Here is a 16,147-nt window from a genome sequence, read left to right on the forward strand (position 1 = left end):
TTCTAGGGTGTAGTTTCCCTCCTTGTGTTGGCGTTTTCCGTCTATTATCCTTTGCAGGGCTGGATTTGTGGAAAGATATTGTGTAAATTTTGTTTTGTCATGGAATATCTTGGTTTCTCCACCTATGGTAATTGAGAGTTTTGCTGGGTATAGTAGCCTGGGGTTGGCATTTGTGTTCTCTTAGGGTCTGTATGACATCTGCCCAGGATCTTCTAGCTTTCATAGTCTCTGGTGAGAAGTCTGGTGTAATTCTGATAGGTCTGCCATTATATGTTAATCTTTCTTTATTTTATACATTTGGTGTTCTGATTATTATGTGATGGGAGGAATTTCTTTTCTGGCCCAAACTTTTTGGAGTTCTGTGGGCTTCTTGTATGTTCATGGGCATCTCTTTCTTTAGGTTAGGGAAGTTTTCTTCTATAATTTTGTTGGAGATATTTACTGGCCCTTTAAGTTGGGAATCTTCACTCTTCTATACCTATTATCCTCAGGCTTGTTCTTCTCATTTTGTCCTGGATTTCCTGGATGTTTTAAGTTAGGAGATTTTTGCGTTTTGCATTTCCTTTGACTGTTGTGTCACTGTTTTCTATGGTATCTTCTGCCCCTGAGATTCTCTTTTATCTCTTGTATTCTGTTGGTGATGCTTGCATCCGACTCCTGTTCTCTTTCCTAGGTTTTTCTATCTCCAGTGTTGTCTCTCTTTGTGATTGCTTCATTGTTTCTATTTCTATTTTTAGATCCTGGATGGTTTTGTTCAGTTCTTTCACCAGTTTGGTTGTGTTTTCCTGTAATTCTTTAAGGGATTTTTGTCTTTCCTCTTTAAGGTCTCCTACCTGTTTACCTCTGTTCTCTTGTATTTCCTTAAGGGAGTTATTTATGTCCTTCTTAAATTCCTCTATCATCATCATGAGATGTGATTTTAAATCAGAGTCTTGCTTTTCTGGTTTGTTGGGGTAATCAGGGTATACTGTGGTGGGAGAACCAGATTCTCATGATGAAAAGTCTTGGTTTTTGTTGCTCATGTTCTTGCACTTTTCTTTCACTATCTAGTTATCTCTGGTTATAGCTGGCTTTGCTGTCTGTGACTTTGGTGTGTCCCTCCTGCAAGCCTGTGCATCAGTACTCCTGGGAGACCAGTTCTCTCCAGGAGGAATTTGGGCATGGAGAGCTGTGGTACAGGGTCAGCTGTGGGGCAGACAGAGATCAGAAGGGTCCTGCCCCCAGCTGATCCTTGGTTCCTGTGTCCTGATGGCTCTGTGAGTGTCTCTTGGGCCAGGAATTTGAAGACAAGTGGTGGCCTTACCTGTGCTTGCAGATGTGTAGGCACTCCCAGGTCCCTCTTGGCAGTGTTTGTATATGTAGCTCTGTAGCACAGGATCAGCTCTGGGTGCAGATGGTGTCCCAGGCAGCCCCTTGGTTCCTGTGTCCTGAGGGTTGCAGGCGGGTTCCTCTGAGCAGCAGTAGTGGTCCTATCTGCTGTCCAGGGGACTCGCTCCCTTCCAGTGCTAGTTGGGTATGGAGCCCTACGGCAGGGGATCTTGATGCAGTTGTTTTTTATTTACGTTTTCTTTTTGATGTCAGCTTGCAAAAATCAATTAATTTTCAGATACTAGCCTGTTTCCAAGGAACTTGTTTATTCTAACAGTTAGTTGGGGCTGTCTCTGCATTTTCTATGAATAGATTTTTGTTATTTGTAAATAAGCACCGTTTGCTTTCCCCTTTGCAAGTCCCTTCTCATTTCCTTTTTCTTACTTTGCTGCAGTAGCGACTTGTTCAAAGTTGGAAAAGTCCTAACAACAGACACTCTTAACTGTGCTTCCATTTTTAGGTATGATGTGAACACTTGGATTTTCTAGATCTTGTCAGATTAATAAAGTTCTAAGTTGAGACACAGTATCACAAGTTCAAAGCAAACCAAAAGCTTGGGGGAAGTTATCTAAGCTAACAGTTTGTTTCTTTTCATTCCTCATTCTTTTTTTTTTTTTTTTTTTAAAAAAATTTTTTGTGTTTTTTAAGGCATTTTTTATTTAAAAATTTTCTTCTTTACATTATCAAATTTTTAAGTGCATGAGACTGGGGTTTGACTCTCAGCAAGGCAAATAAATTTTTTTTTTTTTTTTTTTTTAAAGAACTTTAATACTCTAAACTTGGAGACTTTGGGTCTCTCTCTCTCTCTCTCTCTCTCTCTCTCTAAGATTTATTATTATATGTAAGTACACTGTAGCTATCTTCAGATGAACCAGAAGAGGGCATCAGATCTCATTATAGATGGTTGTGAGCCACCATGTGGTTTCTAGGATTTGAACTCAGGACCTTCAGAAGAGCAGTCTGTACTTTTAACCACTGAGCCATCTCTCAGCCCTCATTCCTCATTCTTTATTATTGTGTATGTGTGCATGTGTATGGTGGATGGGTGTGAGTATAGATGCATATGTGCCACAGAACTTGTACAGAGGTCAGAGGACAACTTTAATGGTCATTTCTTTCCTTCCATTGTGGGCTCTAGGGATCAAATTCAGGTCCTCAGACTTGTATGGCAACCACTTTTACCGAATGAGCCATCTCACTGGCCCTAAGCCTATAGGTTTTTTTAGTCAAAAAATTTTTGATAACATCCTATTTCTCTTACTAAAAATTAGGACATTCAGATTTATTATTTCTTGGTCAGGTTTTTAACTTTTCTTTAAAGAATCCTTTCATTTCTCATTTCTCAGTCATCTAAGGTGTCAGATTACAGTGAGTCAAGCGAGAGCAGCTGCTCTGCACAGTAAGACTGTCTCAGGAAAAAAAAAGCTCAAAAACTCGTTGCTGAGCGTTTCTTCATGAATAGCTATTGAATTATGTGGGGGATTTTGTTGCTATTGAAAAGATACTCCTTTATGAGTATAATGAATTTTTAATTTTTATCCATATAATAAAATACAGTGAGTTGGTTAATTACTATCGGTGTATGTATACACATGCATGTATATGGAGTGTGTACACAGATGAGTGTATAGGGTGCAATATATGGCATGTCTGTGACGATCAGACTCGGTGGGGTCTGAGCCCACTGTTATTTGGGCTCTAGGAATTGAACTCAGGTTATCAGGCTATCCAAGGCAAATAAACACCTTATCTGCTGGGCCACTCGACTTCCTCCTCTGCATCACACAGTCATTCTTGTTGCTTTAAAGGTGTATTGCATATGTGTTACAATGAACATTTTGAATTTTCTTTTGTTGCAATTATTTTTCAGGTTTAGGCATTTCAGTTATGCTGACTGATACACATCCTTTTCTAATTGAGGAAGCATATTACCAAGTGGTATTATTTTTCCTTAAGAACTTAAGAAATGTTACCTCAGCCTATAGCTTTCATGCAGAGAGGTTTTGAGAATATGCCATTTCTTTTTAAATTTTTTTTTATTATTTTTAATGGTGTGTGTGTGTGTGTGTGTGTGTTTATAAGCATGTGCATGCATGTGAGTGCAGATGCTCATGGGGACTAGAGGCTGGTCCTCCCAGGGTTGAAGTTAAAAGTGGTTGTGAGCTGCCCAGTGTGGGGGTGGAACTGAACTCAGGTCCTCAGGAAGAGTAGTACTTGCTCTTAACTGTTAGGCCATCTCTCTAGCCCCTACCCCATTTCTTTAATAATCCCTATGTTCTACTTATCAAGTTTTTACTTTTTCTTCAAATAATTTTTCCATTTTTTTCTAAATGGTCAGATTATTGGTTCAAGTATAGTGATATCTTTTTCTATTTAATTTTTGTAAAACATAAAATTTATTTCATTTTCACTTGCCTCTAGAGTTCTGTTAACTTCAGAAGATGATGATGGTGGTGGTGGTGGTGCTGATGATAGATGGAATATAAAGTGTAACAACAGAACTATATCAAAGACATTACCTGATAGTACCTCTTCGGTATCAAGACAACCTTTATCCTTACATCAGGGTAATTTGAAAGCATTCCCTCCTAAAGAAGATAATCAGAAAACACGTGGTTCAGGTCATTCAGACCATACTTCAAGTGCTGACGTACCTCCTAATGGTAAGACTGTTTTTAAAACTTTATGTAGCTTTTCTTTTTTTTTTTCTTCTTTTTTTTATTAGATATTTTCTTTTACATTTCAAATACTGTTTGACACAGGCTGGAGTTATCACAGAGAAAGGAGCTTCAGTTGGGGAAATGTCTCCATGAGATCCAGCTGTAAGGCATTTTCTCAATTAGTGATCAAGGAGGGAGGTCCCCTTGTGGGTGGTGTCATCTCTGGGCTGGTAGTCTTGGTTCTATAAGAGAGCAGGCTGAGCAAGCCAGGAGAAGCAAACCAGTAAGGAACATCCCTCCACGGTCTCTGTATCAGCTCCTGCTTCCTGACCTGCTTGACTTCCAGTCCTGACATCCTTTGGTGATTAACCTCAATGTGGAAAATGTAAGCTGAATAAACCCTGTCCTCCCCAACTTGCTTCTTGGTCATGATGTTTGTGCAGGAATAGAAACCCTGACTAAGACATACTCCGAAAATCCCCCATACCCTCCCCCCCCTCTGTGCTCCCCAACTCACCCATTCCTGCTTCCTGGCCCTGGCATTCCCCTGTACTAGGGCATATAATCTTTGCAAGACCAAGGGCCTCTCCTCCCAGTGATGGCTGAATAGGCCATCTTCTGCTATTATGTAGCTTTTCTTAAGGGCAACAATGTCTAAAAGCTTATCAGTTAGGTAGATCCCTTGTATTGCTAACTTCTACAATTTAAAACTACTGGTGAAAATTTCAGTTTGAAGTAAATATCCTGACATGTCAGATCCATGGGCCCCTAATACTGTTAGTCTAGAAGCAATCTTCAAAAATGAGCAGGACTAAGCTTCCCATTTTTCTTAGCTTGTAATTTGAAAATAACCATTACTTTTATTTATTTAGTTTCATCTTCCCCTTTTCATGGATATGAGAAATGTTCGTCTAGATGAATATGACTTTTAAGCTCATATTGATTTTTTTCATGACCTATTAGTGATTATGGTGGTTAGTTTTGATTATCATGCTGACATAGTCTAGAATCATCTGGAAAGAGAATCTCAATGCGAGAGGGTGTAGACCGGGTTTGTCTGTGGGCATGACTGTGGAGGATTACCTTGATTTTATTGAATTGAGAAGACTTGTCCACTGTGGGTGGTACCATTTCTTTGGCAGGAGATCCTTATCTATTTAAGAGTGGAGAAGGCAAGCTGAGTACAAGCTTATATCATTTATTGCTCTCTTCTCATGACTCTGGATGTGGCTATCTGTTTCAAGTTCCTGCCACTTTAACTTCCTTGCAATGATGGACTGTAACCCGGAACTGTGACCCAATAAATTCTTGCTTAAGGTGCTATTTTCTGTATTTTACCAGAGCAACAGAAATGAAAATGTCATAGTGCTAATAAACTTGAGTAATGACTTAGTAAGAAAACACGATGACGTTTAATTTCATTACATGGTCTTCATCATTGATAATCCTGTACTGTAGTCTATGGTGTTTACATATTTGTTAAGTAGTAACAGACTAGAATACAGAACCCTAATTGCTAAGCTTAGAACATGGTATTTTTCCTTTCCACACTATTAGGTATCCTCCCTACCGGAGTTACTGCTATTATTTGAGGTCATGATCTCCTTCAACTGTAGCAGTAGGAATTAATGGTTCCATTGTAGTATATACCCATTCCAGTCTTGGCCGAGGCTATATGAATGCTCAGTAGTATGCATTTCCTGTGGATTCAGATGTAAAATGTGACCTGTGAATAGTTAGTTAGACTGTGTGTCCATTTAGTCTAACTAGTTGTTATTAGCATGCTGAATACTATCAGGGTCTGAGAGGAGCAGACTGTCAGAAGCCCTCTCTGTGAAACAGCCAAGGGTCTGATTTGTTTACTGTAGATTATTACTCATGTTTGTTTTTCTTTATTTTGTAGAGAGCCATTGCCACTCAGATCAAAGTCCTAAGAGTTCTCCGAGTGAGATGAAAACTGCTTCATCTCCCAGCCTCAGAAGGGAAAAATTATCCCGTGATAATGTGACTATGAGGAAGAAGTGTGTATCCTCAACTCCAGACATTCTGTTTGTGAAAGATTTAGATCACCAACCAACTTCAAGTCCAGGATCAAATTGCAATAATGAGATAAATGGTCATACTAATGAAACCAGTAACAGTACGCAAAGAAATACCGAGTGTTTTCTTGACTTACCTTCTGAGTCTTCTTCCAGTGACCCTGATGCAAAGCGCGTGGAGCAAGTGCAGAACACTGATGACTTTCACTTCCAGAAAACCGTGTATGAAGCCACTGACATGGAGTTAACTGCTACTAACGTAGGCAAGATTGTAACAGTTTCAAAAAGCAAGAAAAATCAAAACAAGAAAAAGGCAGATTGTACAAAGGAGACTTTCAGAAAAGTGAAAGGTGCAAGCTCTGATAAAAAGAGAGAAAACTCAAAGAGAAAATATAAAGATGGCTCAAAACCAGGTGCTGAGGAAGAGGCTGATGAAGCCAGACCAGAAAGAGGCTCTGGTGTCCTGGATGGCAGAGGGGATTCAGAAGATCCAGACTGCATTGCCAGTACTGAGCAGCCATCTCAGGTGAACATGCAGAAGAAACCAACCCCCCAGAACAGCTCAGATCAGGAGAACATTCAAAATAGAAAGAGGAGGCAAACATATACGACAGACGAGCAAGAGGAAACATGCCCTTTCTCCGGACATTCCGTCAAATCTCTTCAAGATGGTAAATTTGATCTGTATCAGAACACCCTACATCATAATTTAAGTAAGCCTTCTCGAAAGACATTTGTGATTCATAAATCAGAAAAAGATAACTTATTTCCAAATCAAGAAAATAAAGACACCATTTCTGAAAACCTAGAAGTTACAAATGAATTTCATATAGCTAATCTTTCCATCAAAGCTAATGAAAATGTATGTGATCATAAGACTCAGACAATGTTGGACTTGAAAAAGTCTGTCAATGCTCAACAAAATGAAACAAAAATAAATAAGACTAAGCAGAAAATAAATCGAAGGACAAAAGTAATTTCTATCATGAACCAAATATCTGAAGACAATGATAAAGATATTCACGTCCTAGGAAAAGGCGGCTTTCCCTTTCATACCCAAGCAAGTAAAGAAATCACCAGTGGAAACCTAGAAGCTTCAAAAGAATTTGAAACACCTCTTCTCTTCAAAAGAGACAATGGAAGCTTACGTGACTATAAGACCCAGAATGTTCTGGATCTGCACAAGCAAATTACTGGTACTTACCCTGCTCAGAATGAGTCCAAAATTAGCCAGAACCCTAGGCAGAAAGTAAATCGCAAGACAGAAGTAATTTCTGGAGTGAATTGTTTTAGTAATGACCAAGGTGTTCACTGTTCAGAAAAGGATAAGTCTTTGTTGCTACAAAAGGATAAAGACGTCCCAGGAACTTTAAAAGACTTAAGTGAGTTTGATACGCCTGCTTTTTGTAACAAAGATAGTGCAAAGTCATGTGATTATAAGTCTGAAATGCTCTTGGGGTTGAAAAAACACAACCCTAATATGCAACCTGCATGTCAAGATGATTCAAAAGTAGATAAGAAACTTAGACAAAAGGTAAATCGAAAAACAGAAATAATTTCTAAAATCACCCAAATACATGAAAATGATAGTGAAAGTGCACATGACTCATTAAATAAGAAACTCTGTCAGAAGGTTAATATATCAAAAATCATTTCTCAAATGAGCCAAATATATGAGACTATTAATGAAAATGGAAATGGCTTTAAAAGCTCTACCAAAGATTGCCAAGATATTAAAAGTTGTGACTTTGGGGAAATCAACAGTAATGAAAAGGAAAATTGTGATTTAATTCAAGATCCTTGCATACTGGTTAAGAAAACAAAGAAAAAGGTGTTATTTAAAGCAGGGAACAGTTTGACAGGAAATAAAAACAGGTGTAGTTTGCAGTTAACAGATTCTTCCCAGGTGTCTGTCACTGTAGACTCTGGCTTAAAACACTGTCCAAATGAAGCAGCTTCTAGTCCTGGAGAGAGGACTAACCTGCCAAAGATGCAGAAACAAAGCACTGCGAGGTCACCGGGAGATGCCTTCTCTGTGAGCGTGGGAAAAGAGGGAAGCCACCCAGCCAAAGCAGTTCGTAAAATGACATCCAAACCGAAGAGAAAGACCCCTCTACGTTGTGCTTCTGAAACCCATGGAACAGTGGAGATGACACCCAACACTGACCTCACTGAGGCTGTTGACACCCAGACTGAGAAGGAGAACTATTTGGAGAATGAGAAAATTGCCGAGAGTAAGCCGGATTTTTGTACAAAGGTTTTGAAACCTTTATCTGAGACATGTTCATCTAACATAAAGAATTCTTCCTTGGACAGTATGTGTAAAAGTTCTCTACCTTTGAGTATTTCTTCTAAAAAAAACCTGATGCTGGAAGAAAGTTCTTCCCTGGAGAGTACATGCATCTTTCAAGTAGGTGGTGATGCTCATGAGAAGATAAAGGAAAGCACTCATAATCCCCACCACAGAACACAAAAGTGGAGACCAGGTAGGCCAGAGTTTTAGAATTGAATTCTTTTCACTTAACCAGTGGTGTGTTTTCAGTTAAAACAGGCATTTTTGTGAAAATTTTAAGATAGTATGAATATCATCATCTATAGAAACAGAAGTGAAAGTTTGTACATTGAGAGGGTAACAGATTATCTTGAGCATTTGAAATATAAAACTTGAGTTAGCCTTTACTATAAAGTGATCTAATAATGGCAGATAAGGCCTCTTTTCATGGACGAAATTAAATGTTTTAAATGCTTGTAAAGGGAATTGTATTGAATTTATTCTACTGAAGACAAGTTTTATAAGAGTGGGGCTCAGTCCAACAGCTTACATTTAGTGGGATCAGAAAAATGTAAAGATTAACAGATACAGTATGTGGTAAATGGTTTTAAAAGCAGACACTAAGCTAAGGGTGAATAGTGAGAAATTTTGATTTGAGGAAATTGCAAAGATAGCAAGTAGGTAGCATTTTAGACTAATGGATAAGGAGGATTTTTAGCATTAGTGTATACTTTTGTTTAACTGATTATTAAAATAATAATTATTATAATCAAATAAAATCAGAGGGGAAAACCCACTAAAATGGCAATCACCATTTACCATATGTACATAGACTTGAATCTGTGAATCTTTAAACACATTCTTGAAATAATATTTCTCTACTATTCTCCCACTTCCTCAGTGTTGAGTCATGGGAATTTCCTTTGTCATCAGAGATTTTATAATGAAACATTCTTATGTAGAAGTTTTTCTACTTGAAACCAACTTTGTCTATAGAACACTAGAATTTCGACGCTAAGGCTAGTCTAGATAAAAGGGACCCAAAGCAGAAGAATTCCAAGAGCCTGGGTAGTAGGTATGTTAGAGGAATAATTCATCTTTGTCTCTCTCGTGGTGGTAGTTTTTACACATGGAGTAACCAGATCTGTATGTTTTGAATGAATGTGCAGAGATTGGTTTAAGTGATGAAGAAGTGAGCCATAAAGAGCTTTTTTGTGTTCAGAAACAAAACATTGAAGACCTTTTTATTGGTGTCCTAGATAGTTTTATGCCAGCCTGACAAAAGGTAGAATCAACAGAAAGTGAAGGACTTTCTGTTGAGAAACGCCTCTTGTAGGCAAATCTATAAAGCATTTTCCAGATTAGTGATTGATGTGAAAGGGCCCAGCCCACTGTGAGTAGAGCTGTCCTTTGGCTGCTGGTCCTGGATTCTGTAAGAAAGCAGACTGGTCAGTAAGCAGCACCCTCCATGGCCTCTGCATCAGCTGCTGCTCCAGGTATCTGCCTTGATTTCCTTCAGTGATGGATTGTGCCGTGGACCTGGGAGTGAAGAAAACCCTTTCCTCTCCAGATTGCTTCTGATCATGGTCTTTATCACAGCAATGAAAACCCCAAGTAATGTCTTACAATTGGTTTACTTTACATTTTAGCTCTTTTTTCTCTCAAAATCGAATTTTTTAAGTTTTAAAATTTGATCACTTTGAATGGTAAACTGTATTGACTTCATACTTATTTCCATATCTTTATATATGCTTGTACAAATATTTGTCAAAATATTATTTTTAGGTAGCAGAACGTCCCGGGTCTTGGTGGATACCAGTTCTGTTTCAGATACCAACCCTGCTAACCCCAAGAATGAGTCAGAAGGGCAGTCGTCACACCCAATGAGAAGAAAAAGACAGTGCACCCCTCTCAACCTGACAGAGCCAAACCTTAGAAGGCAAGTGTTGCAGCGTTGTTACTGTGTTTTTGAAGACCCTTTTGCCTGGATTAGTATTTGAACACTCCTGAGTATCACTGATTCATATGAATCTGTGGTAGAGATTTAAGTCAAAATGAACCCTCGTTTTTCTGCTTTTTTTTCTCTAGTTTTAAATTAATTTAGCTTCATTTAATTTCTGTCTTACTACTGTCATTTTTAAAACTTTTAAATTGGTAGCTATAATTTTTTTAATTTGTTGAATACAATTTACCAACCACCGTTTTCATAGTTATCACATACATTTATTTCTTGTGTTGCTCACTAGAAGTCAGTGTGCTTTATATTTCCTTTGGTGCCAAAGAATAACAATTTAAAAAAAAATTTTTTTTAACTGTAGATATATAGTAGTGAAGAAAGACTTCTAGCCCTCTCCCAATTTACCCACTTCTCGGGTTCTATAATTATCAACATTGTGCTCTATTTGATTCAGCTGTTGTACTTTTAAAGCAAATCTCTGAGTGATTTTATTGATAAATAATAAGATTTTTCTGGTGCTGGAGAGATAGCTTCATCAGTAAAGCACTTGAGGTCCTGAGTGCAGACCTGTAAGTCATGTCAAAGTCAGGCACACCAGCACTGGGAAGGGAGAGACAGCAGGGTCCCTGGGAGCTCGTTGGTCAGTCAGTCTAGTCAGATCTGAAAGTTCCATTCAGTGAGATACCTCATCTCAAAGAGAATCAATTGAACACATCTGGGCATTGACATTTGGCCTCTAGTCTACACATACACACACAAATACACACACACACACACACACACACACACACTTCTTAACAAGGTTTACCACATTAGTTTTAGGCATGCATGAGGCTCTAGTCCACAAAACTATCAATAAATTCTTATTGTCCTTCAATGACTAATCTATTCAAAGTTTCTTAGTTGCCATAAAGTCACGGCAATGACTGTTTACATAGTTTTCTTCTAACTGGCCAGCCGTCTCCCACCGACGGGCGTTGTCTGCTTTAGAGTACTAAGCGGAGCCCTGTGTTATGTTCAGCTTTTGCTTCTCTTTAACCTCGTCATACCTGTGTCATTTCCCACTCCTTTCTCTCATGGCATCCTGAAGATTACCAGGCAGTTAATTTTTAGAATATCCACAAATTGAGATTTGGGTTTTGTGGGTTTTTTTTTTAACCTTTTTATCCCCGATGATCATACTGTAGTTATGCATTTCTGAATGAATTCCACATGACAGATATGTCCTAGCATCATATCAAGGATTTATTCTGTTAGTCTGTTCCTTTACCATGATAGTCTTGATCTCATAGCCCCTGTTGAATCTGCTGGGTTTCTGCAATGTGAAATTTATCTTTTCCTTAAGGATTGGAGGAGATTCTTTGAGTCTGTACATCCTGTGTGTCAAAGTTTTGTTTGATGATTTTAGTATTTATTAGTAGATTTTGCTTGAAACCAATACCAGTGTGATGTGTGAGACCATTACTGACATTCCGCTTCTTTGAGGAAATACTCACTTCTGTGAGCTAATAGCCCCACATTATAGTCCTTGAAATTCAGTATTGTCCATCTTTACTTCGTTATTCAAGTAATTCCACCTTTGGTATTAGGAGCCCCTTCAGAATAGCTTCTGATTTCCTTTAACAAGACTTCATACTCTTGACCATTTCACTATTTTCTGTCGCCTCAGATATACCAGGTTTCTCATCATACTTTCCCTGTCCTGGTCCTAGAATCAGACACTTCTTAGGAATACCAACCAGATTCTGTGTCCTACATATGCTCATGGCTGACGTTATAGTACTACCTGTCTATTGCTACACAGCATACCATAAACCTAGTAGCTTAGAACATAGTACCATTTATTCTTTTTAAGAATGCAGGCATGGCTTAATTGGTGTGCAAGGTAGCATCTCTTAAACTGTGATCAGAGTGTCAGGGTTCTTAGCAGGAGGCGCTGCTCATAGACACTATTGGTAGTATCTCCTCATGAGGGTAGAAGACTTGAGCATCTTGATATTGACTGTCGACTGTTTTCACCTCCATGCTCCATGGGCTTCTTTCTCAACAAGGCCACTTTCTCAAAGCCAGCTATGGAAAAACTCTGCAGCAAAACCCTTTAATGAGATGGTGTTTTATAGTGAAATGTGCTCTCAAAAGTGAGGTGGCTTCTCACCCTTGTCACTTTGCTAGACACAAATCACTGTTACTACCCATAATCTCCTGGAAGAACTTAGGTAAAGGCATCGATGCCAGTAGATGGAGATTGTGGGTCGTGTCCTTGTAATAGTCTGTATACCACAGGGATTATCTTTGGGCCTCTTCACAGAGAGCACAAGATATATACATATATATGTTTATATGTATATCCTATATATGTGTGTATATACATCCTAGTTTCCCACTGTTGTGTGGCAAAACTTTCCTGGGAGGAGAAAAACCCATATATATATCCACATCAGATAGGAAACCACAACAGACCAAAGTCCACTTTTCTGAACTAGTGAGTTTTATTGAAGTGACTTAATGGATGAGAGGTTACTTCCTGGAGCAGGAGTGGCTCTAAGACAACTGTATCACCAAAGCCCATCCTAACACGGGTGACAGCTCACAAAAGCTGGAAAACCTGGAGCTCACTGCACAGCCTACAGGCAGCACAGCAGGTTGGAGAAATCCTTTCCAGGTGCCTCAGTTGATCTAACCCTCTTCCAGATAACTCAGCTGGTTTCCGCTTCTTCCGGGCAACTGGTTTGATATCAGAGTCTTCTTTGAAGTTTGGCTTGTCTAAGAGTCTTTGAAGCTCAGTCTCCTTCAGCCTGAGGGGAACTCTTAGCTTTCATTGCTTTTTCTAGTGAATCTGGTCAGTTTCAGGGACTTCTGGAGCTATCTTGAGTTGTTTATTTACTGCTTAAGGAGCTTCCCTCAGGGTGGAATGTTTTAATCCTGGAGAAAACTGTTTCACAATGCCCACATAGATATATTTCTGTATGTATCATATATATAATAAAATCATGATACATTAGAGTTGATCTAATACTGCTAGTTTTAATTTAATACTGCAGGGTTCGTTTTAGCATCCCTCTTTGCTTAATATGTAATTTCTCAATCAGTAAGAAGCCTAGTTCTCATTATCTGAAAATATTTACTTGTTTGTTCAGTTCTAGTACATAATTTCAGAATTATTATCCCATATCCCTGTTAAAACCATTTTACCAATTGGATTTATATATAATTCTTTCTGCTGTGGATTAGTTGGTTTCCTAATCCACTGAGGTTCAGACATTTTTGTTTCCCATCCACACTGTGGTGGAGCACACATACCCCAAAACACAGAGTATTGCCATATTTTTAATTTGTGTTAGTGGCAGGTGAGAAATGCAATATGGGCACTGTTGCATTTGCAGTTCTGGTGGTACGATCTCTATCTTCATCTCTTATTTTTCCCTGCCTGATCTTTCTTATCCTAACTGTGCTGCAATGAAATCTGTGTGTTGCTGTGTGCCCATGTGACTCTTTTCTATCTAGTCTTTGTTTCAGAAAGATAATAGCTCTGTGATTTAAAGTAAAAACATGATTATATATTCATTATAGATTATGGACTTTACTATTAAAATATCTTCTTGTCATATTCAGTGCTTTGCAACTTAAAAGATAAAAATTTCTTAAAAATACCTTTGTTTCAGCTGGGCCTGGTGGTGCAGGCCTTTAATCCCAGAACTCGGGAGGCAGAGGCAGGCGGATTTCTGAGTTCGAGGCCAGCCTGGTCTACCAAGTGAGTTCCAGGACAGCCAGAGCTATACAGAGAAACCGTGTCTCGAAAAAAAAAAAAAAAAATACCTTTGTTTCATCATCCTATGATTCCTGTATTCCATTCCTCGAGTGTGGGAGTTCTACTTGAAGTAGACACTCTTGAACTATTATATTTCCAACATGACAGCTGGGTTGTCTTCGTTCATAATTAGTACTGAAAGTATATTGTACTTTTTGTTTAACATCTTTCAAGTCCAGTTAACTCAAAATGGTACTGCCATTGGCACTGGAGATGAGTTCCAGCAGAGAAGGGACCCTGATTCCCAGCTAGCCTTTCTGCCTTTTCAGTTTGAGTCTATGTGTATACATCTCAACCAAAAACCATAACCTCTTACGCATGTGCATGTGCATATACACACAGTATAGAGAAGAGAGTCAGTGCCACGTGTAGCACTGGGTACTAGGAGGATGGGTCCAGCTCTCTTACTGAGAAAGCAAGAATGCCTGATGAAATACTAAAAACAAAGTAAATTTAATGTACTTCTTGGCTAATATGAATATAAAAAGGGGCTCAGCCCAGAGAAAAGTGAGCAGGAACCCAAAAAGGTAAGCTTACCTGAGGTGCTTGTCTAGTTAGGGGAGCTTGACTTAACATTCTCAGCCTTGGGGTGAAGGATATCCTAGGCCTTGGCTGGAATGAAGTCTAATGTAGATCCTTTCAATAAAGTTGAGCTACTCCCTCAATAGAGCCATAACCTAAAAATAAGTTCCCACAGACCTCAGCTCCTGGAACTAACTGTAATCCTGAACTTGGGAGACAAAACAAATATTCTAGAATTTATAATTAACACCAAGCCTTTATTCAGGTTTCAGCTGGAATCTGTAATATTAGGAAAGTACAAAGTCCTTTCTTTCTTTCTTTCTTTCTTTCTTTCTTTCTTTCTTTCTTTCTTTCTTTCTTTCTTTCTTTCTTTCTTTCTTTCTTTTTTGGTTTTTCGAGACAGGGTTTCTCTTTGTAGCCTTGGCTGTCCTGGAACTCACTCTGTAGACCAGGCTGGCCTCGAACTCAGAAATCCGCCTGCCTCTGTCTCCCGAGTGCTGGGATTAAAGGTGTGCGCCACCATGCCCAGCTTGTAGTTTTCCTTTCTTTTGTTGTAAGAACACCTTCATCTCTGGCTCATGCATCTCCCACAGGTACAGTACTGAGGGAAATGAGTAGCTAGTTCACAGAAACACACTACAACCCTCGGCCCATGTGCAATACTTGAGGATCCAGCAGAAACAGCTGCAGCAACATCTAGAGTATGCAGGGAGTGCCTATGAAGGAGATGGTGAAGGAAAACAGTGATTCCCAGAAAAGCACCCAGTGTGACTTCACTGAGATAAGTAGGCCTGTGTAGATAAACCAACTACTAGAAATGCAGTCGTGGGTGCTGAATAGTGTAGAGAAAAGCTCGGAGAAAAGTCTCATCCACGGGACCAAGCTGAGTTGAAGGAAACTGATTGCTAGAAACTTTCTTTTCATGGGAAAAAAATAGCTTGGAATTATTATTGCTAGTCTTGCTTTTTCTTTTCTTTTGCAGCAAGATGAGGAGATAAAGTCGAAGTGAAGTGGACACGGATCCTGGTTTTCCCGACTTCTCAAAGCATGAGTCAGAACAGAAGCACAAGAAGGACATGAAACAAAGACATATTCGGTTGTTTGAGTTTTGTACTGAAGTGTTTGTTTTTGTTTTGTTTTTTGTTTTTTTGGCCTTTCTTAGATTATTGCTAGCTCTATGTGCATAAAATAGCTATATCTTAGATAATAAACTTTTTAAAAAAACATTGGTCATCACATAACTTGATTTAAATTTCTATCAAATTCATATAACCAAGCAACTATTCTCATTAACCGAGTAAAATGTATCAGAAGATAGTTTTGCATTGGTTATCTTGTCTATCAGGCTATCTTGTCTTCCCAACATTGAGGCTCCCGTCTTTACTGCTGAAGCACAGGAAGACGGCACCCTGCCTGCCTGTGCAGTGGAGGCTGAGGCCTTGTTAACAGCATTTACTCTGTGGGAGGGTTGCCTTTCTGAGTGAGAGTCTATTCATGCTCCAGGACCTCCTGGAACCCCTC

The 16,147-nt window shown here is 38.9% G+C and overlaps 1 protein-coding gene across 1 annotated transcript in view; it reads left to right on the forward strand.

Annotated features, from left to right (window-relative positions):
• Sgo2 (shugoshin 2) overlaps positions 1-15,843 on the forward strand; it is a 30,142-nt gene extending 14,299 nt beyond the window's left edge. Inside the window, exons 6-9 of the mRNA XM_021198373.2 lie at positions 3,790-4,031; positions 5,932-8,553; positions 10,125-10,278; positions 15,609-15,843. Coding sequence (XP_021054032.1) covers positions 3,790-4,031; positions 5,932-8,553; positions 10,125-10,278; positions 15,609-15,624 — 3,034 coding nt within the window. The 3' untranslated portion in view covers positions 15,625-15,843. The remainder of the gene's footprint in view (positions 1-3,789; positions 4,032-5,931; positions 8,554-10,124; positions 10,279-15,608) is intronic.
• Positions 15,844-16,147: the final 304 nt, after the last annotated feature.

This window comes from Mus pahari, chromosome 5, assembly GCF_900095145.1.
Source record: "Mus pahari chromosome 5, PAHARI_EIJ_v1.1, whole genome shotgun sequence".
Classification (NCBI taxonomy): Eukaryota; Metazoa; Chordata; class Mammalia; order Rodentia; family Muridae; genus Mus; species Mus pahari.